General features: G+C 46.5%; 2 protein-coding genes across 5 annotated transcripts in view; one reads left to right on the top strand and one right to left on the bottom strand.

Moving 5' to 3' along the window:
* The window catches only part of HELZ (helicase with zinc finger), an 84,092-nt gene extending 80,772 nt beyond the window's left edge, over positions 1–3,320 (top strand). For all 4 annotated transcript variants that reach the window (XM_051797635.1, XM_051797634.1, XM_051797631.1 and 1 more), the window contains one exon: positions 1,739–3,320. In XM_051797635.1, the coding sequence (XP_051653595.1) occupies positions 1,739–2,067 (329 nt within the window). In that variant the 3' untranslated portion in view covers positions 2,068–3,320. The remainder of the gene's footprint in view (positions 1–1,738) is intronic.
* A 6,944-nt stretch (positions 3,321–10,264) lies between these two features.
* Positions 10,265–20,302, bottom strand: CACNG1 (calcium voltage-gated channel auxiliary subunit gamma 1). Its single transcript, XM_051797705.1, has 4 exons — positions 19,952–20,302; positions 14,193–14,267; positions 11,966–12,103; positions 10,265–11,267 (listed from the first exon to the last, which is right to left on the bottom strand). Exons 1-4 carry the CDS (start codon positions 20,190–20,192, stop codon positions 11,041–11,043), a joined length of 681 nt encoding a protein of 226 aa, XP_051653665.1. The 5' UTR covers positions 20,193–20,302; the 3' UTR covers positions 10,265–11,040.
* Positions 20,303–20,669: the final 367 nt, after the last annotated feature.

Genomic DNA, 20,669 nt, shown 5'->3' with positions numbered 1-20,669 from the left:
CCCATATCTAGTGGTTCATGCAAACACATCTCCATTTTCTGGCTGCTGTGCTTTCCCACATTCACAGCTCAGTGCCTGTGATGATCATATTTACAGCCCAAATGTGTTTTATGGAGCTGAGGGTTAATGACCAGTAACTGCACTGTTTGTCGTTACCATTGATTTTTATCCATGAAATAAAACCCCGTGAGAATGTGAGGCTGGGAAATAATCCTGTGCCTGCATTTTTTGCTGGAGAGGGACCCTGATCCAGACTGTCCAGGGGCTGATCTCTCCTGTACATCAGGAATGGCTGAGGCACCACTCTTGGATTGGATCAGGATGGATTTATGGAGGGCAAGGGGAGCTGCTGTGAATTCCTCAGGGTCGTTCCATGCAGGCACTTCCCAAAATTGCAGTTGGAGAGTTTGATATGCATTGCTTTTTCTGTTGATAGAAAGAAAATGATTTAAGTTCTTACTCAAGATGTTTATTTCATATTTTTTCTTCTGTTGGACGCCTCAACCACACACAGCTTTCACCTCTGGCCCCGCTTGTCATTACTTGTCTTCTCTTGAGTGCTGTGGTTATTTTTGGGAGGTTTTTCTGCTCGTGGTCTGGGTTGTTTGGTTTTTGTTGAATCATAGCAACCCTAGCAAAACTGCTTTGCTTATGTTCTTTCCATAGTCATTCTTCTGTGAGTTGATTATGGGGTTTTTTTGCTTTGTAAAAATCAGAAGGCTGTGTGCGACCCTTCCAGCGAGAAAATTAACTATATACTTTGTTTTCCTACTTTTGCACTCATTTGGTGGTACATTTTTATATGTACACTTTAAAAATAATGTTATAGGGTTAAAGATTGGAATAATTACAGAATAGATGTGCTGTCCAGCTCTTAGACTATTACAGATAGAACATTTACCTGTTTCATCAGTGTAGAGTTTCTCTAGTTGTGTGAGACAGCAGAATTCTCAGACAAAGTAAGGTACCTCATTAGGATTCAGGAAATTCACTTGAAAGCAGTTTTATACCTCTGGTTTAAAGCACCATTTTTTCTGATAGTTACAGAAGTTGTTAAATGTGGAGCAAGAACATATCAATTAGCAGGAATGCATTCAGCCTAAAATACCAATAATTAGTTGCTTGGCATTCAGGACTCTGAATTGCTGTTGGAGAATGAATTATATATGGTGCTGTAAATTTTAATTTTAGCCTATTAAGCTATAAAGCAAGAGGAATGAAATACTCTTTGTGCTGTCTCAGTGGATAAAGTGCTTAAATTAGAGTAGATCCCACAGGGAAGCAGCTTACCTTCCATGCTCCGGGTAAATCCGCTGTGCGGAATTGCGGGTTCGGTGTTCCGGGCTGTGGGCACCCACGGAGAGGGTGTTTAACACTGGCATTCCTGGGGTGTTGGTGGCAAGGATAGGGCACAATCCAACAGTGGGAATGAAACTGGGGAACTCCAAGACCAGCTTGGAGCAACCTGGGCTAGTGGAAGGTGTCCCTGCCCATGGCAGGGGGGGTGGAATGAGATGAGCTTTAAGGTTCCTTCCAAGCCAAACCATCCCCTGCTTATCTGAGTCTGTGAACTTAATAATAATGTTCAAGGACACAGAGTGACTAAACACAGAAAATTGGTGGTGTGGGAGGTGATTTCGAGTGTCAGTACCCCCAGTACTCATTTTGGGGTTACCTCAGGTAGATTTGCTACGTCAGAGCCTTTCGCTTACCCACGCTCTGCTTCCTCCTCCCGCAGCTCCACCCAAGACAGCGAAGCCCCCCGAGGAACACCTGAAGGCCGAGAACATCCAGCTCTCCAACTCCTTCAACTACAACGTGCTCCAGCATCTGGGCCAGTTCCCACCTCTCATGCCCAACAAGCAGCTGGTGGAGTCCAACAGCAGCAGCCCCCAGCCCGCCGGGAGCAAGCCCGTCATGTCCTACGCGAGCGCCCTGCGGGCCCCCCCAAAGCCCAAACCCCCTCCTGAGCAGACAAAAAAGAACAGCGACCCTTTGTCCTTGTTTCAGGAACTTAGCCTAGGTAGTTCATCAGGTAGCAATGGCTTTTACTCCTATTTTAAATAATCAGATTATTTTTTTTAGAGAGAATTTAATTTTTATTTGTGTCCGTAGATCTAAGGTAGTTGGGGCTTCACCTGTAGTTGCAAATATTCCCTTTGTTTATATTAGTAAATATATCCTCACTTAATTGCTTTGCTGCTAGACTTGCAACTAATTTTTTTTTTTTTTTAATTATATTCCATTATTTTGCATTTTTTGATGTGGGTCGGGTTTTTGGAAGCTTTTCTGTAGGAAAACACACACGTGTTATTTTTTAATTTGTGTAATGTTAATGATATGTTGCATTAAACTAGCAGCTGAGAGATTACCTGTACAACTTGAAAAAAAGGAAAAAAAAAAGGAAAAACTAAAAAAGGAAAAAAAAAAAGTTTGTCTAAATTGTATTTAAGAAGATTGTAAGTAGCATTTACATTTATTCAATAACATTAGCATACTATGCTGGGTTTCTGTACCAGAAATGGCCAGTTAATGTAAAAATGTATGTTATTTCTGCTTAAATTCATTTAATTTTTTTTTTTTTTAAATAAAGGTGCAGCATCTTCTAAATAATTTCAGTTTTATCAGCTTTTTTGTGAAGGGATGCTGCATTCTCAGACTTTTATAGTTTTAGATTCTGTATGATGTGGTATTGTATTTTCCATCCACTGTAGGGTAAAGTAAAGGCATTCTTTGCAGACACCTATGCCATTGTTTGGAAACATTCAGATAAAAGTATTGATATACTTTAAAAAAAATAATAAAAAAAAAAAAAAGAAAAAAGGAAAAAAATTAACAAAAAAAGCCCAAAAAAACTCTACATTTTATTTTTGGACAAGCTAGTAATATAAGCTTGTTTGAAAAGTTAATTTGATAGGTTTTTTAAATGAATCATGAAGCTGAAAATAAATTTTTAGGTATGTTGGTGCTTAGTAGATTTAATAACTATTTTAAAAAAAAAAAATGCGTGAATTTAGTAAAAGACTTTTTTTGTTTGTTTGTTTAATTTTTTTTTTCCACTATGCATGTGTAAATGTTTGTAATCTGGCTTTTTCCTCCCCTTTCTCCAGTGGTATAAAAGAATTGTGCCGCTTTAATTTTTTTTTTTTTGGGTTTTGGTTTTTTTTTTTGGGTTTTGTTTTTTTTTTTTTCCGGTAAAACTTTTGGTACATTATTTGATGTTTACATTAAAATGTGACATTATACAAGGAAATTCAGATATTTTGCTAACTGTTTTGTTTGAGGAACATCATTAAAGAAGAGATTTAATGTTTGTCAAAGCTGTATCCAAATTTAATCGAGACCTTCTGGGGATCAGAGTGGTTACCAGGTTATTTATCTATGTGAGCTCTGTGAAGTTCTCCAAGAACCTGACCCTTCAGGAGTTACAATCTGAAAAAAATTAATGATGGGATATTAAAAAAAAAATAATTAAAGAAACCAAGTGTGAACGAAACCTCAGAAGATAAAAACTTTGTGGAGAAAGATTTCTGGCCTTGCACACTGTCCCTGCTTTGTGGCTGGGGAGCTCCAGAGGGGTTGGAGAGATTCTCCTGTTTTTGTTTTTTTTTTTTCTCCTTTTACAGTTGAAATAACTTTAAATCTGGGAACTGTTTTACAGGGATGAGCTGGGTGTAGTTGCAGGATTCCTCCACTTATTACCTGTGGGAATGGAAATTTTAGAGCTGTGTGGGGGTGATTTCAGCTGTCCGTGGGACACCTCCCTGGGGAGCAGTGGCTGCTCCTGGTTCAATCAGATTTTTGCTCTGGTTACAATCAGGTTTATTCTTTTACATTTGGCTTCATGTTTGAAGACAAGGGTCTTTATGAACTGGGGTTGATTTAAACTCACTGCACCGCAGAGGCTTGCATATGAATTTTTTATTATAAATCTTTGCTGGCTTATGGTTCAGAAACTTATCTGAAAACCTTTTTCCTTCTTTTTTGCTGCGAAGCAGATCACTCATAACTCGTTAATTTATTTCCTGATGTCTGTACCAAACAAGGGGGAGGGGACAGCCCCTGCCAAGTTGTGCTTTCATCCCTTCAGCACCATCTAATCCAGAGGACCCAAAAATGAGTATAGAGGCCAAATTCTGCAACCTTGAATCAAACAAAACTCCCGTTCAGTGGGTTTTTGCCAAGCTGACGGCTGCAGAAATGGGAAATCCATCAACAGGGGCCAGTGGGAGTTGCCTCAGAGTCCTTATTTTGGCAGAACTGTGCCAGTTCTCCTCCACAGAGCACCTGGCACCGCTTGGAGAGACGGATCCGTGTACCTGGACGGTGTGGAGAGTCCCTGGTGGGCTGTGCAGGCTGTGGCAGAGGACAGGTAGGGTTCAAATGCCCCTCAAATGCTTTGGAATTTCAGGGGTTTCCAAAATCACTCCTTTCTATGGAGCAGCCCTTTGATTCTGTTCACCACATTTGAATTTTAAACCAATAAACGTCACTTGTTCATTTACTGCTCTCTGTCCATCAGTTAAAGGGAGATGGTCACGTCTCACCTCTTTTATTCTGTTTTACACCAGCATTTGATCTACACTGAAAATATTATGAAGAAAGGAGCATTTTCTCTCTTGAGTTACAGTTTCTTTATGAAAATCCCTGCTGGTTTTGGTGCTGTCTTTTCCTAAGTGCTCTCACCCAGGAGTTTGAGGATGGAATGGCAGAGAGCTTGTGACTCTCAGCTTTGACATGAATCACTGAATTTCTTAGAGTGAGGGTTTTTTTTTCCAAAAGATTATTTCTTTGGAGATGTCTTGTCTGGCCATTGTATGTCACATGTATAGTCCTGAGTGGGATCTTTGAGTTTTAGAGCAAATTATCCAATGTTTATTGAAGTCATGTTTAGAAAACCCCCAAAGTGTATTATAAACTCTCCTAGGGCTTTAATCACACTCTTATTAAAATGAAATTAAGACTTACAGATGGCTCCAGTGGGCACTGCTCAGGCTGCATTGTAAATATGGAGCTGTTGCAGTTACAAGGAGAATTCAAAATTATGAGTCTGGTTTGTATAAAATGTCTCAGTTTGGAGGAAAATAATGGGGGTTTGGGCATCTACACCAAAAGGGTATTTGGCTCCTTGACTTTTTTTACACTTAATAGTACAGTTAGTGCCAAATCCCATTTTCCTTTGAGAATAAACTCCCCATTGTTGTCTGTGGAATATTTAAATGACAGGATCATGCGGATCTAAATTTGGAAAGTTGGTATTTAACACCAAGAATAATTTCTGGGTTTATTTTCTTTAATTCCAGTTTATCGTGAGAAAAATCTGGATGCCTCATGGGAGGTTGTCAGTGTGGTGGTAAGAACTAATAAAGAATGGAGAGAAAGATTTTAAAAAGAAATTATTTGGCTCTAAAAAAATGAAACTTTTTTTTTTTTTTTCACATTTCAAATAGAGCCTCCATCCTTTAAAAATCCACTTAGGGAATGCAGCTGGGAGGTTGTCATCTAATACAGTTTGTCCTGGTTTTTTAATTGCGTGGCCCTTTGCAGGATGTGAATCCTGCCACTGACTCTACAAACCCTGTGAGTACCATTCCCTACTTTGATTAATTATTGTTTTGTTCCCAGATTTATGGAGTTCAGCTGGTTTTTCTGCAGAGATCATGCTCTCTAAGCAGTTCTTTTGCTGTGTGTGTGGTACCTCAGTGCTATAAGTGGCACCAGGAGCACTGTTTGCCCACTCCAAATTTCCTTTTCAGACCGAACTCGGGCGTATCAGAACCCTCACATTTCCAGGGCAGTGAGCCCACAATGCTCTGCCCATATCATTGTTCAACTCATTTGTTTTGTTAGTTTTAAAAGTTTCTGGTTTTCCTAGAAAAACTGCAGACAATTAACTTGTCAAGACAGATGGCGATGATCTATGGTGCCTGTAAAAATTCGCACATCGTATTCCCTGACATGAAATATGGGCTATTTCTGTTGGTGTAGCAATACTTGAGCCAGTCTCTCTTTGTTAGCTGTGTCAGGGAGCAAGGATTGAATCCTTCTAAATTTGTTTTTTTTCTTCCATTCAGGAGAAGTAAAGAATTTACAACAGAAGTGTGGAAATGTCAGTTCGGTGTGGGTTTTTTTTTTTTCCTTTGGCAACTTCAGTTGAGAGATGTTGAGGAGTTTTTACCTCATTAAGGATTAATAGATGCTGCTGACAAATTACAGAACATGCTCTGTGATCTGAATTACCCAAGACTGGTTAGAAGATGTTGTCAATCCCTTTTCCTTAAGACTTGGCTCCCTCCTGGAGGGTAAATACCTCCACAGGACCAGCTGTAAAGCTGTGATGGTGCTCCCAGTGAGAGCTGGTGATACTGGGCACAAGGCTGAACCAGAACCTGGGGTGCAGCCCTTCCTATTACATAGAAAGTAGCCCAGAAATCCCAGTTTATTCCCTTCTCTGCATTTCCCTAGAGAGCAGCAAAGCAGCTCGGTGTCTGGATGCAGGGTGTGCATGTGTGATGTCTGTATGTCTTGGATTTATGTTCAATAGCTTTGCCAGAGCCAGAACATCCATCAGGGATGACAAAGCAAGAAAAATCTCATCCTCTTCTTCAATCAAAACAAAGTCATGGTGCTCTTTTCCTGCCCCTTGGTGACAGTGGAAAGGGGAGATAATTGGAAGGGATGCTTTTAGAGCAGGTCCCACTGCTGTGGGTGGGTTATGGTGCAGAGCAGCCCAATGCTCCTGGAGTTAAGTTGTAAAGTGATAGAAGTTCCAAGGGGCACTGTCCCACCCTGCAAAGTGGAAGCTTGTTTTAAATGAAGTTGACTGAGGTTTATTCTGCAAATTTCTGTCCATGGTCAGGTTCCTGGCATGTGACTGTCCAACTGCAGTGCTGGATGGAGCCCAGGGGCTTGGGGTTAATCCCCAGGGCCCTCCCTGGGGCTGGCAAACAGCATCTCCTGGTGTTGATGACCTCGTGTATCAGGTATGTTCCTCAAGAGCTGTCAGGCCCAGGAGAGAAAGGGCCCCTCTGCAGCAATGCCAAGGGTCTCATTGCAGGGGGGAGAGTTCCCAGATCTTTGGGACTTTCTGGGAATCACTTCCACAACTGTCAGAGTGAGGAGAAAGAGGTGATGGCCACAAGGAAGCGACAGAATGGAAAGGGATCAGTGAAAAAACAAATAGGTGAGTCCACCTGTGCCATTGTAAACTGCATGGTCAAACCCCTGAGCATCCTGCATATGCTGGCTCTCTTCAGGCATGGACTAAGGAAGAAATAGGGGTTTGTACCAGGACTTGTGGGTGAAATCCTCTCTGCACACCCCCATCTGAGCTCCCTGGTGAGCTCTTGGTTCCCCACGCTGCCGGTGCTGGGCTGTTCCTGCGGTACCTCGTTGCAGATGAAGGGTGGTGGAGAGCTCAGCTCACTGCTTGCTAAACAGGCAGTTTTCTTCTTCAGGGTTGTTTGTCTGACACCTTTTCTGCACATTAAATTCACACAACACGGCGTTTAAAGACGAGGGAAGCAGATTCTCTCCACGCCTCAGAGCAAACCTTACATAAACAGAAAACTTGGCGTCTGCTGCTGCGTCGGCTGTGATTTAACACTCGGGCTTTGCAGGGTGGTGGGCAGAGTTCAGCCACCAGGATCACAGCCCTGTGCCTCTTCTCCCTGGGGCACCTCAGTGTGGGTGCCCTGAGGGAAGGGCTGGGCAGGGATGTTGGTTTATGGAGTGGCAAATGGACGTGCCCAAGGAACCCACGACCAAAGGGGTCTGTGGGTCTGGTGGTGGCAGGAGCAACGCTCAGGGTTTCTTGGTGGCTGGTGGTTGTTACTTGTTCTGCAAATCAGTTCACCTCTCCCTCTCTCTGCTGCGGTTCCCACTCAGTTCTTTGGCCATGTCCCAAGCCCACGTGTGCTCCTGTAGGATGTGCAGCAGCCAGGTCCCCATCCCTGTTTGGCTCTGATGACTCCCTGCCAGTAAGAAAGTTTCTTTCACGTTTCCTGGTACATTCCAGAAGTTCTGGTGGCCATTCCCTGCTATTTGTTCAGCTGAGAGAATGAAAACTGAAGCCGGTTACAGCTCCCCCCTCCAACATTATATTCTTTTTCCTTTATGAAGACCAATTACTTTTATTAAGTTTCAAAACACATTATCAGCTCTCTGGGAGAGAGGTTTCGATGTGGCAGAACGAAGCTGCTGCAGGAGCAGTGCCTTTCCCACTGTGAATACCAATGACCAATTTAATGGACAGGTCCCTCTTCAGCAGTTCTTAATATCAGGAAGAAGAAAATGAAGCCATCCATGTGCTTCTCAGTCTGGCAGGGACCATATGGAGTTAGGGAATGATCACAATGCCTCAGCTTGGAGCAGGAGGAGAATAAAGCTCGGTGAGTTTAAAGGCTTTAGGAGGCATCTTGCTGAGCTGCCTGAGCTCTGGCTGTGGGTGGAGGATCTTGCTGCCTGGAGCTGTGTGTTTTCTCTGCCTCATGAGTAAAGTGAGCCCAGAGAGGCTGTAAAACCTTGGGTCCAGGCCAAACCCCAGCACTTACTGGGAACCTTTCCATTGCCCTCACTGGGACTTGGATGAAGTGGGTCAGCCCTGGTGCAAGTGGGAGTGTGCACGAGATGGGGGAGACCTTCCAGGGTGTGTTTATCTCAAACGTTCATGTCTTGCTCTTGAATATCATGAGGAGGACCAAGCAGCAGCCTGGCTGGGCAAAAAGTTGGCCCATCAAGAACCTACCTATAAATAATTTTTCCCAGAAGAAGCATTGCAGGAGAGGGATGGCACTTTGGGAACGGTGCTTCCCAGGAACGCAGGACATGCCACTGCTCCGTGTGGCGTGATGAACTTAGCCCCATGTCCCCAAACTTTGCTTATCTCAAGCCCTGGCATGTCTGAGATGGTGATGATGGCTGAGCTGGGACTGCTGCTGTGCCTGCCAGCTGCTCTGCTTGGATTAACCTGCCTTGTGTAGGTTGGGATGTCCCAACCCGGGGTCAGCCACTGCAGGGTCACACCAACTACTTTCCTTTCTGTTGTTGCACGTAAAGGATCTCCCTAGAAACTAGCCTCTGTTTTCCTGAACAATGAAAATGCAAATGAAGAATGTCAGCTCTGTACCCAAAAATAAGATTTCAAAACCATTTAGCATTTCAGAGTGGCTCTGTGACAACTTGAAGACTTGCAGTTGTCTCTCATAATGAGAGACAGGCAGAGCTCCTCAGCTCACACTCACATCTGAGCACCAGTGAATGCTTCATCCCAAAACTTCATAATATATGTGTTATTTGTAGTGCTTTTCAACTTCAAAGAGCTTGAAAAACATTAATGCAACTTCACAAAAGGCTTCTGTTCTCGCTGCCATGCTGCTGATGGGGAGATGGAGACAAGCCTGAGTCTGGCTGGGGCTGCTTGGGCTCAGTGCACCCCAACAGGGTCTGGCTGATGGTGGGGCCCCTCAGGCCAGCACTTAATTGCTGGGGAATTTCTCCAAATGCTTGAACATGTCATGATTTCAGATCTCTTCAACTTGATCAGAGATTTTCTGTTATGAATTCTGTTTTTCTTTAGGATTGGGGACAGCTGAACGTGGAGGGAAGGACATTTAGTTCCCTTTTCTCCTGATTTTTAAATTACAGGGTGAAAAATGTCCACTGTAAACCTCATACTTCTTCCGACTTGGGGGAGAAAATGCTGAGCAGATTCTGAAAATTGAAGTGTAAAAGAAGAAAAAAAGGAAAAAAAAAAAAGAAAGACGACTGGTGTTGAGGGACCGTGATGGTGAAAAGGGCTTGGCTGGAGGGGCTGGGTGAGTGTGTGGGGCTGGGGGACCCCCAGTGCTGCAGGTGGCCAGGCTGGGGGCCCCCCCAGTTCTCCCAGTCCTTCAGGCAGCTGTGGCAGAGCCCTGCAGGGGCTCAGCAGCAAATCAGCCCCCTCAGCATCCCCCAGCACTGCCTCGGGTCTGCGCTGCTTCAAGCAGCATCAACTCGATGCACCAGTGAGGTGCTTCCAGGGCTGACTCTCCTGGGTGTTCCAGGCAAAGTCCTTTCCATCTTGGCAGCTGCTTTGAAGGATTTTTCCTGAAATGTACTTTCAGATACAGTGAGCAAAGCAGGGTATTGTTAAAAAGCCCATTCAGGGGGAACTAATGAGAGCCCCGTGCAAACACCACCCAGAATTACAGTGTTGTTCTGGACCTGGCAGAATTTGATGGGCCAAGTGATTCATCCATCAAAATAATTTTCCAGAAAATCATGCTACTGGAAGATTATGCTTTTTATTAAAGGAAAATATCACTCTTAATGTTTAATACTTCTTGGCTTTGCCGCTGAAGTTTAAGCAGAACAAAAAAAACTCTTTATCTTGTGAGATTTTATGCTTGATTCGAAAGAATGGAACTGCAGGGTGTAAATTTGGAGGGGAAATTTTTATCCTAATGCTACTCAAAATTCTGTTTTGATTTCATTTCAAATTTTAACAGTTTAATAGAAGAGCTTACTCCAGAGTGATGAACTAACCCTTCTTAGGGAGGGAGAGGAGCATGGCACAAATGGGGACATGGACTCCTCATGGAGCCAGAGTTTCTCAGTGTCTCTCTCTGACCAAGTAATGTATAAAAGCCTGATATCCCTCACAAATCTGCACCCAACCACACCAAATATCTCCCTAGCAAAGCTGTGTTCTCTGTGGCCTGAGCTGTCTCAGCTACATCAGCACAGGGCACCCCAAACTGGCACAGAGCAGTGCCATTCACCCACACCCGGGGTGGTGCTGAGTGCTCTTTCTGCTTTCTTCAAAAAAATAAAAAAAAAAGGAAGAAAGAAAAAAGAAAAAAAAAGAGAGAGAAAAAAGGAGGGGGGGAAAAAGATGAGAGGAAAAGAAAAGGAAAGCAATAATTACAATTGAACATGCCTTGGTTCAGTAATGACTCACTTGATGGAGAGCACATTGCAGAGTGGGACCCAGACATTTTAAAAAATACAAATCTTTTCAGAACACTTTCTGGATTTTTTTTTTCCCCCGTGCTGGGAGCATCAGTGCTCGGGCTCTGCATCCATGCAGGTCTCCCAGGGGTTCTGGGGGAAGCGGGGCAGGGCGATGAGCAGGAGGGCGATGCCGCAGACGAAGAGCAGGACGAAGGCGGCGCAGGCGCAGGCGAAGGACCAGGAGTAGCTGTACTCGATCCACACGGTCTCCTTGCTGTCGATCATCCTCTTCACCGACTGCCTCATCACCTCCACGGAGATGATGATGCAGAGACCTGAAGGGAGAGAGGAGCAGTGGGTTGAGTAACCAGCTGTCAAATTTTTCATCCCTAATTAACCACCTCGTGTGTCGTTCCCATGCAGGAGCTGCAGTGAGAGTCACAGGTGAGTCACTGACTCCAGTGCTGGGAGGAACCAGTGCTCAGAGCTGCTGAGAGCTCTGCTCTAACCCAGGTCAGCTGGTGGCTTGGTGAGTGTGATCTTGGATGGGAAACTCAAAGTGGAGGAGGAATAATTGCGTTCCCTGGGGAGCTTTTCCAGAGGTTGAGTAAGAGTTTTATTGAGGTGACAATTTGCACCTCTGTCTTTCCCTCATTGTGGCATGTCAAGGTGTTCCTGGCTCATGTGAAAACACAAGTCTTCATGTGTTCAGGGCACAGCTGTGTGTTTTGGGCCTGGATCAGCCATTTCTTTGGTTTGAGGCTTAACAAATGAGATTCAATATTGTATATCTCTGGTTCAGACTGGGGTTGGCAGTGATTGTGGTAGAAATATCCCTTTTAAAGAGAGTTGGAGAAAACACAGACTGGGCAATGCTCGCTGAGCAGGATGTTCTCATGCCACACAGGGATCGGGAAGGAAGTGCCATTTTCGGGGCATTTTTAGAAGTGTCTCCATCCCCCCAGGGTCCACCTTAAGTTTCCCTATGTTGTCCCATGACCCAAGTGCAAGAATGGGAGCGCCCACCCTGTACCTGCAAAGGTGTAGAACATGGATGCTGGTTTCAGCAGATAGTCCCTCTTCTTCCTGAAGGACAGGAGGACGCAGATCGTCCCGATGATCGCGAAGCCAACGCTGAAGATGGCAATGGCTGCAGCTGAAATGCTGTATTCTGCCAAAGGGGAAAAAAAACAACCCACCAAAAATGACACAGTGTGCACATTTTGAGCCATCAGCTGTGCTGACATTGTGGTAGGTCACTCTGAGCAACACAAGGTGGTGAGGTGGCTCTGGTGGATTATTCCCCTCAAGTAAAAACAGAGGCAAGTACTGGCCAGGTATCTTTTGAATGTGAAGGGTATAAAATCAGAGCAGGAGGGGGAAACACTTTCTGAATGCTTGCTGAGAGAGCACAGGGCATTTTTGCTCATCAGCCCACCTGGATGGGGACGATGGAGCGCTGGGCTGGAGCTGTTTGGGCTCTGCCACGTGGGTGTTATTGTTAAAGCCTCACTGGGCTCTGTGGCTCCTTCCAGCACCCCACACTCTGCTCTCACAGTAAATAGGCAGCTCTCTGCTATTTCTATTCCCCTGCAGAGCCCTGGTGAGGCCCCGTGAACTGATGCACAGACAGACAGTGCTCCGTGGGCATCCAAAGGGGGGAAGTGTTTGAACAGCACATTTTCACTCTTTTTCCCCTTTAAGAAAACGATTTCCAGCTCTGTGAAAACCCAGTTTCTTCAGGGCATGGGATTAAACCCTCCCAAAAAGTCCTGGTTTTTGCTAAGCCAGCAAAGCCATGCTCTGGACACTTCCCCCAGCTCCAGAAACCTTCAGTGCCCAAATGGAGGGGGAGAATTGCTAATTGAATAATTTGGGCCTTCATTTGCATATTGTATTCGTTTTCAGATTAGTTTAATATTTAACACATGTAGCCATGTGTGAACATCACAGTGCCTGATGATATTTGCCTTTCAAGGCATTTAAAAAAAATAATCTCCCAGGCAAAATCATGAAGAGTTTTTTTGCCTGTTCCTAATTAGCTCCCATCCAAACGAGCTGTTTCTGTGAAGGGGAACAGCAAATCACTCTTTGTTCTCACTGTTTTTCATCCCACTGTTTTATTATCATTTCCTTAACGTTTCTCTGTGCTGGAACTGCCTGAAAGAGTTTGTTTCGATGTAAAATCTTAAGCTTTTCCTTTTGCCCCAAAGAAAACATGTTCTTCCTGATATTTGGTTTTTTTTTGTTTTTTTTTTTTTTTTCTGAAAAAGAAGTTCTCCTGATATTTTTTTCTGCAATGCTGTGAAGGCATTGGGTGCATTTTTAAGATCAGGTGGCTGGATCTGATAGTACAGGTGAGCAAAAGCAGGCTGCTCTGTTATATGCTCATCTATCCACTTAAATTTCCCAATCTTTCCTGTCTTAGGAAACTCCTTTTTTAGAAAAACCTTTTTCCAGGGTTTCCCACCATTACAATTTCCACTGGAAGCCGAGCAGATTGTTTAATACATGTAATGTAACCACGGGCTCATATTTTCCACAGTATATGTGTTGTGTGGCAAACTAGAAAGGGGTTTGTCCTCAATGAGAGGGTGAGAAAGAGAGAGGAGCGTGTTAGATGAGCCCTCAAAATATTTGGCTATATCAGGGGCTTACTAAAAAATGTGAAATTTGTCTGTGAAGGACTACTTTTCTGTGAACACTGTGTGTGTCTTTGCAGGATCCCTGTTCCTTCTGTCCATCGATCGCTCCTTTTTTTACATGACTCTCATATAAAATCAATATGAAGCATAAAATTCCTAATGGTCTTCAGAGAGCCTCTGCACTTCTTTTCAGGGTCAACACTCTGCTTGGGGTATGATTTATTCATTTAGGGTTTATTAATATCTTCCCCCTCCATGGCAAAGGCTGAGTGTCACGGGTAGTGCCAACGTTGTAAAGTCATTTTTGTGCTGAAAAGACTCTTTGCAGTTTCCCTGCATATTGATGTTGTTATATATTTGTGGGACAACTTATGTAAAATCATGTTTATGGGTGTGATCATATATAGAAATAATTCTTTCCAGGAAGCTGGAATTTGACCTTGTGCAGGGCATTTTCCACATTTTTCCCAGCTGATGGTGTCCCATAGAAATTCCTCTGCTGCTTTCAGTGAAACCAGGGCTGAACCTTCGATTTGGGGACCCCTTTCTCTTTCATATTCTATGGCCTCCACTTCATACAACACTAGGAAAATACTTTTTTGGAATTATTCTTACCTTTCTGGGTGGTTACTTCAAATATCTCTGAGGTCTCTCCTGGAGTGAAGTGCTTGAAGTAGGAGCAGTTGTGGTCTGAAAGGGAAAAGGAAATTCAATTTTGTGCACTTGGAAGCCTCTGATAAAATGTAGTAAAACTGAATTAGTTTTTTATTGATGCATCAAACTTGCAATGTTTTTGAGCCTTGCTACCCTTGGAGATGCTGAGAAGCTGGAGTTGGATCTGATTTTCCTTGGGAGCAGATGAGGACACGGGCATGCCAAGACACCAACTCCAGCACGGGCCAGGCTGAAGCCCCTCTGATACCTTTTGTGGGCTGCTCCCTCCCTGAGCTTTGCACACTGATTGCTCATCTGTTTAAAATATGAATTACAGATAATTTTTCCCATTCTGTCTTTGGACAGCACACATTTCTACCTCCCTGTGTTGCTGTGTTTCCTGGGGATGAGACCTGCCGTGCCCACAGCTGAGCTGGCAGCTCAGCTCCCCTCCCCTCACCACTGCCAGCCCATCCACAGTGGCATCACCCTCCCGTGGTGAGCTTGGAGTGCAAAAAGGGAGGATGAAGTGTCCTCAGACACCTTCTCCCTCCTGGCTCTTCCCTCCCCCAGCTCACAGACCCCTGTGGGCCACTGGGGGGGTGTTGCTGCATGGGGTGGGATGTCACCACCATTTGGGGTCCAGAGGTGAGGCTGCTGCAATGCAGCAAAGCACGTGGTGTTTTACTAAAATAGGGATGCTGAGGGCCTTTTTTTTTTTCTTTTGGCTGTCAGTAAAAAAAGAGCACAGTAAAAAAAGGCCAAAGCTATCTGAAGCCCAAACAGTTGTCCAGGGAAGGGAAGGCTGCATGAACCAAGGGCAAAGAGGCTCTTGTTCAATCAGGCTTCACTGAAGTTTGATCCCATCAGGGCAGTCTATTAAGTGAGTTTGGATGGTGAGCAGAGGTGGATAGAGGGGACTTCATGAAGTTCCTTTCTCTGGAATTCCCACGAGCACTCTGCCAAATCCAGGGGTGTTACAGGAGGGCTATGAAGTGAACAGGGGTGAAGATTGTGGGACAGGGGGATATGGGAGGAGGGAGGTTGGTGGCTGAGTCTCTCCATGGCCACAGTTCTTGTTCCTCCCCAGCCCAGTGAGGGTCAGCAGTGGGGCAGTGGCACTGCTGCCAGTGGATACACAGGAGACCTTCAGCCTCAGCGGGATGGGAAGGGTCTGCTGAGGACCTGCTGACTCGGAGCTTTGGCAGCAGCAGGGTTGGGGTGGAGGGTGTTCTGGTTATTTATAACTGGTTTAATTGAAGGTTTGGAGGGCTGTGGAGCTGGGAGAGCAGTTGCTTGCCAGGAATTTGGCTGGGAGGGCACAACCGTGGGGACGCGCTGAGCGGCGCCAGCTCTGACTGCTGGGGAGGACACGCTCAGCACCCACCCAGCACCCCCCTGGCACCCCAGGCTGCATGAAACACAGGCAAGCAAGGGGCCTTGGTTAATGCCAGCATCTCATCCATTAAATAATGGTTATCAAGAGTTAGCACCAGCTCCCAGGACAAGCTGGGAGAAAGTCTGCGGGGATGTTGTGGTCCTTTCCTCCAGCACAGGCTGTGGGGAAAGCCTGAGCCAAGTTGGGTGCTGGACCCCACAGGGAGTCCTCTGGGTTTCTGCCTGTGTTCATTTACAGCATGAATTTCCCCAGCAGAAGATCCCAGTGCACTGTATTTTACCTGTTGGTTCTTGTGGGTTTTTTTCTGTCATGTAAATGGCAGATGCTGCAGTTACTGACTCAAGGAGGATTCATTTTCCTTCTCCCAGGAGAAAGGCAATTGCAAAGCAGTGTTTTTGGGCCTGTTATGGAAGATTCCTTCGAGACACTCTTATCTACTTAATTTTGTAAGCTGCCTTTTATTTCATCTGCACATCCTCCTTGCTGGCGAGGTTAATGTTTAGCTCTGGCATCTCCTGACCTGTTCTTTATTATCCTTGCAAACGACTGGAGGAAATATATTTGAACTGAGCCCTCTGTGACTGAAATGGCAAACTTTGAGCCCCAAAGCAGTGGTTTTGTGCCTCTGCCGGTGCCTCAGTGGTGGCCAAGTCTGAGCATTGTGCCTGGTGATCCCAGTCTGGGGAGCATTTGGCTCCTGTGCTAAATGGAAAGGAGATGGGATGAAACTGGGGCACTTTATTTTGGGATTGTTTGGTTTTGGCTTTTAATTAGTCCTCTGAAAAGCCTGAACTCTGAGAAGCCCCCAGGCAGTATAAAGCCCAAAGTGAAGCCATCCAGACATGGTGTGGTGGGGAGCACAGCACAGCTCTGTGTCCATTGCTGGTGAACCAAACCAGCCCAGTCCACCCTCCATCCTCATAAATCATCTTTTGGAGATGGACTTGTCTGCAGGAAATGAAGCTGCATCTTCTTGGGGCTTGTAGCAAAGCTCTGCCAAGATATGATAAAAGGGGTTATCACAGGAGAGGTTTATCTCTAGGGAAGGTGTTTTTGGAAGATTAGTTTATTGTGGGAAAGTATGACTAGATTGTTTTTGGTGACATGTATTGTTTCCAGTTTTAAGATGCTTCCATGCTCTGTGGAGCTGGGAATATCCATTTCAACAAGGCTTCCTGTTATTCAGGAGAACTGAGGCACTGCAATGCCTCTCTGGTGCCATCATGAATAAGAGAAAAACCCATTTGTGTCACACCACATTTGCATAATGGACAGGACTTACACTGGGTTTGATAATGGAAGAAAACTTTGTTTCTCTGCACCCCAAATGCATTATCTCTGCCACGAGGTCACCCCACTGCTGATGGGGACAGTCCAGGGGCTCTGAGGGTTGTAACATGTGGTTTATCACAGTGTCCTGCCCCTTCCAGGTCACCCACCCTCACAGCCTTCCTGCTCCCTTCCCTTCAGATCCATCACTCCTGGATGAGTGCAGGGACAAATGGACCAATCTCTCTTTCAACTCCAGCCTCTCCTGGATGCACTCATGGATGTAGGAGAAGTGCAATCCCATTGAACTGTGGTTGAACCTTGGGGGAAGAAAGGGTGGAAAGACAATGAGATGTTTGGGCCACGCAGAGTTTCAGGTGGCAGCTGTGCCCTGTGAGCATTGGAATGACAGGCTGGGAGGGGGCTGGAGCCCACTTTGCCCTTGTACCTAAAATGGACACAGCATGTGTGGGTTTGTGGCAGGAGGGATGGTTAGAAAATCCTGGATTTTAGTGTGAGGTTTCCACTTGTGTTAAGTTTGGGAGGCAGGACCTGCTGCAGCAGCTAGAGGAGGTTTTAGAGGGGTGGGGAGGGTCAGGCCTTGGGCTCTGACCTGGCCAACAAGACCTTTGACACAGACAGAGTTTTGGAGATGGTATTTCCAAGTAGCTTAATTTCATACCTGTCTTGCAGAGTGAGCCTCTTGTACGGACACGGGAACGAGACAGCCCTGCCGAGAACTCATTTGCTGAGCACTTTGCCTGCACTCAGGTTCCCATATTTACAAGGACCTGTTTAAGCTGTTGAGCAGCCCCTGCTGCTGCCCAGAGCACAGGAGCCCACTTTGCAGGACAGCACAGACCTGGAGTTACGGGCAGTGACACTGAACTCCGTTTACAGCTGGTAATAAAATGCCCCCGTGCCCACCGACCTCAGTTAAAAATGTCTCCGTATTAATCTGAATTTGCCCGGTTTTAACAGCCTGATCTTTTTATTTGTTACAGCAGGATGCTGAACCCTTTTCAATTTGTCAACACCCTCGGAAAGGCGCTGTAAAATTTTAAAGCTCTGCCTAAATCACAGCCTGGCTTTGTGGACTGTGAGCCAAGTCACCCTCCCCACTCTGCGCTGTGCTGAGCTCAAAGCCTAATAAATAACGTTAATCATGCCATCCATTTCCTCCACAGGGAGCGACTGGTAAATGGTTATTAATTCAGTGATAAATTCTGATGCTTCTTTCCCAGTCCTGGCAGTAATGTCTGGTTATGTCTCATGATTTTCAGGAAAAGGAGTGCCCACATCTGCTCTTTCACTGCACGTTTGTTCATTCACATTTTCTCCGCTGCTGCAGGTTTCCCAACCCTGGTGTTTCCCTGCTGACATCCCTTCCCAGAAGTGTGAAATCAATCTAACACGGGCCGTGTGGCCGCAGCATCGCTCAGCAGCCCGAGCCCCCCCTCCCCTGCTCCGCTCCTCGCCCGAGGAAAACAGGGAGAGAGATATTTATGGGATAATTGAGGTGCGAATTTCACCCTTTGAAACGTGACTGCGGCGCGGAATGCCACCCCAATTCCCAAATATCTTTAAAAGCTGGAGAGCCAGCCCCGGTGTGGGGTGGGCAGCTCAGCCCCTCCACCGTTCCCAGTTATTCTGTGCCTGGCGGAACGCGGCGCTGGGATGTGATTCAACGTCCGTGCGAGCACATGCCGATGTCTGTCAAAGATAGTGGCTGCTTTCCTGTGCCCTGCCTGCGAATCTGCTTTGTGCAGACAGCTGGATATTTATGAGCTTTATATTTGCCCCACGGTTGTGCAATTTGGCTGTTTATGCACCAATTCCTATTGTTTCTCCTTTGGTGGGAGCTCTCCGTGCGCGAGGGAAGGCGCTCAGCGAGGGATGTGTTTCTTAGGCACGTAAGTACCTTCGTGAGAGACATTAAGCATATGGATGACACACTCCCAAGTTTGGTTAGAGGCAGATCCACACGCTGGGGCTGAGCTCCTCTCTTCCCAACACGTAATTTGGACCAAAGAGATAAAGAATTGCAGTAATACAGGGAATATACAGTCAGCCCAGGCAGGAAGATTTTTCACAGGAAATTTTCAAATATGTGTTAACATATATTTCATTTCAAGCAGCGAGTCTAACACGAAGGCAATCCTGTTATATTTCTGTGCTGGAAAGCATCCAGTCCCCTATAAGCCTCCTGAAAAAGCAGCGTGGCTCAGTCACGGAGGGAGGGTATTAGTGCAAACGGCGCGAATGTTGCTGACTTGGCAATCAGCAAAAACATAATGAGCTCCTTTAACCATGGGAATGGAACAGCCTTCCCGGAAAGCCGCCGTGCCCGCTGCCCTCCCCATCGATTGGGCTGGAGGTGCCCGTGCTGGAGACGTGTGTGGGAGCAGGTGCCTCCAGTGAGAGGTGACGAGGCTCCATAAGTCCTTGAGAAATTGATTCAAACTCAGTTGATGACTTTTTTTTTTGTTTTCTGGAAGTTGGCAAACCAGGCTGCAGGTCCCTGTTCCTCCCTGCCCTGAGGAACAGCCGTTGTTGGAATAGCTCAGAGAGAACTCAATGCCCGCTGTGAACAGGCAGTTCCTCCATGATTATGTGGATCTGGAAATCCTACAGATCCAGCTGTGTTTGGTGGGCCCATAAATCCTCTCTCTTGCCCGCTGCTGTCAGCGTGCCTGGGTGCTGCAGGGCCCTTGGCTGGGGTTCAACCAAATTCCCTCCATCCCCATTTCCCTTTTGTGATTTCCACCGTGCCTGATCCTCCTCCCCTTCTCCCCGCCGCTGTCAGGAGACTCAAATATGGTCACAAACAGATGTGCAAGGCAAGCCAGCACACACTCACAGCAGGAGGGATGGCAATGGGCTGTGTTTGCAGAGCAGCACCAAAACAGCCTCATCCCAAACTAAGGGCCGAGCCCCATCCCGAACGAAGTGCCACAGGACACGGAGCCTGTTTTCCTTCTGTCATGCCCTAAGCAAAGCCTGGCCTGAGTGCCTGGTGCTTTCTCCCATGCACGGGTGGGTGCTCACTTACCTCCTGGCAGGCTGATGGGCCCGCAGCCCTTCTCCTTGGGGCCTTGCTCCTGCACGTAAATCCGCTTTGTGCAGAGCCGCCATAGCCCGAAATGAGCGGCCTCGCAGGTGGCGTTGAACTCCTCCACCTTGGGGCTGAGCACGGCCCAGTGGTCCGACACGACGGCTGCGAAGAGCAGCGAGATGCCCACCAGGATGACGGAGAACGTCAGCCGCACCTTCAGGGGTTTGCTGTCGTCCATCCCGCTCCGGAGCGGCGCTCCCGGCGGAGCGCGGCGGGCGGTTCGAGAGGTCTCCCGAAATCCTGGCACATCTGAGCGTGTTTGGAAATGTCAGCTCCGGGGAGAGCGGGGCGGCCGCAGGCAGCTGCTGGGCTGTGTCAGCCGGTGCCCGGGAGGCTCCTCACGCACAGCTCAGCTTTCGGCCCCATCCCGCCCGGATTGTTTGGGATTCGGATTCCCACGGCCGGGCGCTTGGCACAGCGGCCGCCGCTCAGGGGCTGCGATGTCTTGACTTGCAGCATGCCCAGAAATAGGCATTAATGGGACCATTAACTTTTCAGCGAGGTTATAAAAATATCTGTGTTTATAATAGTGCCGGGCCTGAGCTCAGGCTGATCCTAAACAGTTTAATAGCCCCGGAGCCCTCGCGCTGCACGCCCACGCCTGTGGCTCGCAGTGGCCCCTGCACGGAGCTCGGAGCTGGATGTCCCTCCAGAG

This window comes from Manacus candei, unplaced genomic scaffold, assembly GCF_025592945.1.
Source record: "Manacus candei isolate 608988 ecotype Guabito, Panama unplaced genomic scaffold, ASM2559294v1 h1tg000047l, whole genome shotgun sequence".
Classification (NCBI taxonomy): domain Eukaryota; kingdom Metazoa; phylum Chordata; class Aves; order Passeriformes; family Pipridae; genus Manacus; species Manacus candei.
Note: the sequence above shows the minus strand (reverse complement) of the source record. Positions and strands in the feature narration are given on the sequence as shown.

Excerpts from the sequence above, each read along its gene's own strand:
- CACNG1 (XM_051797705.1), bottom strand. The coding sequence starts at position 20,192 with ATGGACGACAGCAAACCCCTGAAGGTGCGGCTGACGTTCTCCGTCATC. Across the intron at positions 14,268-19,951 it reads GCCCATCAGCCTGCCAGGAG|ACCACAACTGCTCCTACTTC; the intron begins GTAAGTGAGCAC and ends TTTCCCTTTCAG. Across the intron at positions 12,104-14,192 it reads TGAAGTAACCACCCAGAAAG|AATACAGCATTTCAGCTGCA; the intron begins GTAAGAATAATT and ends CCCCTTTGGCAG.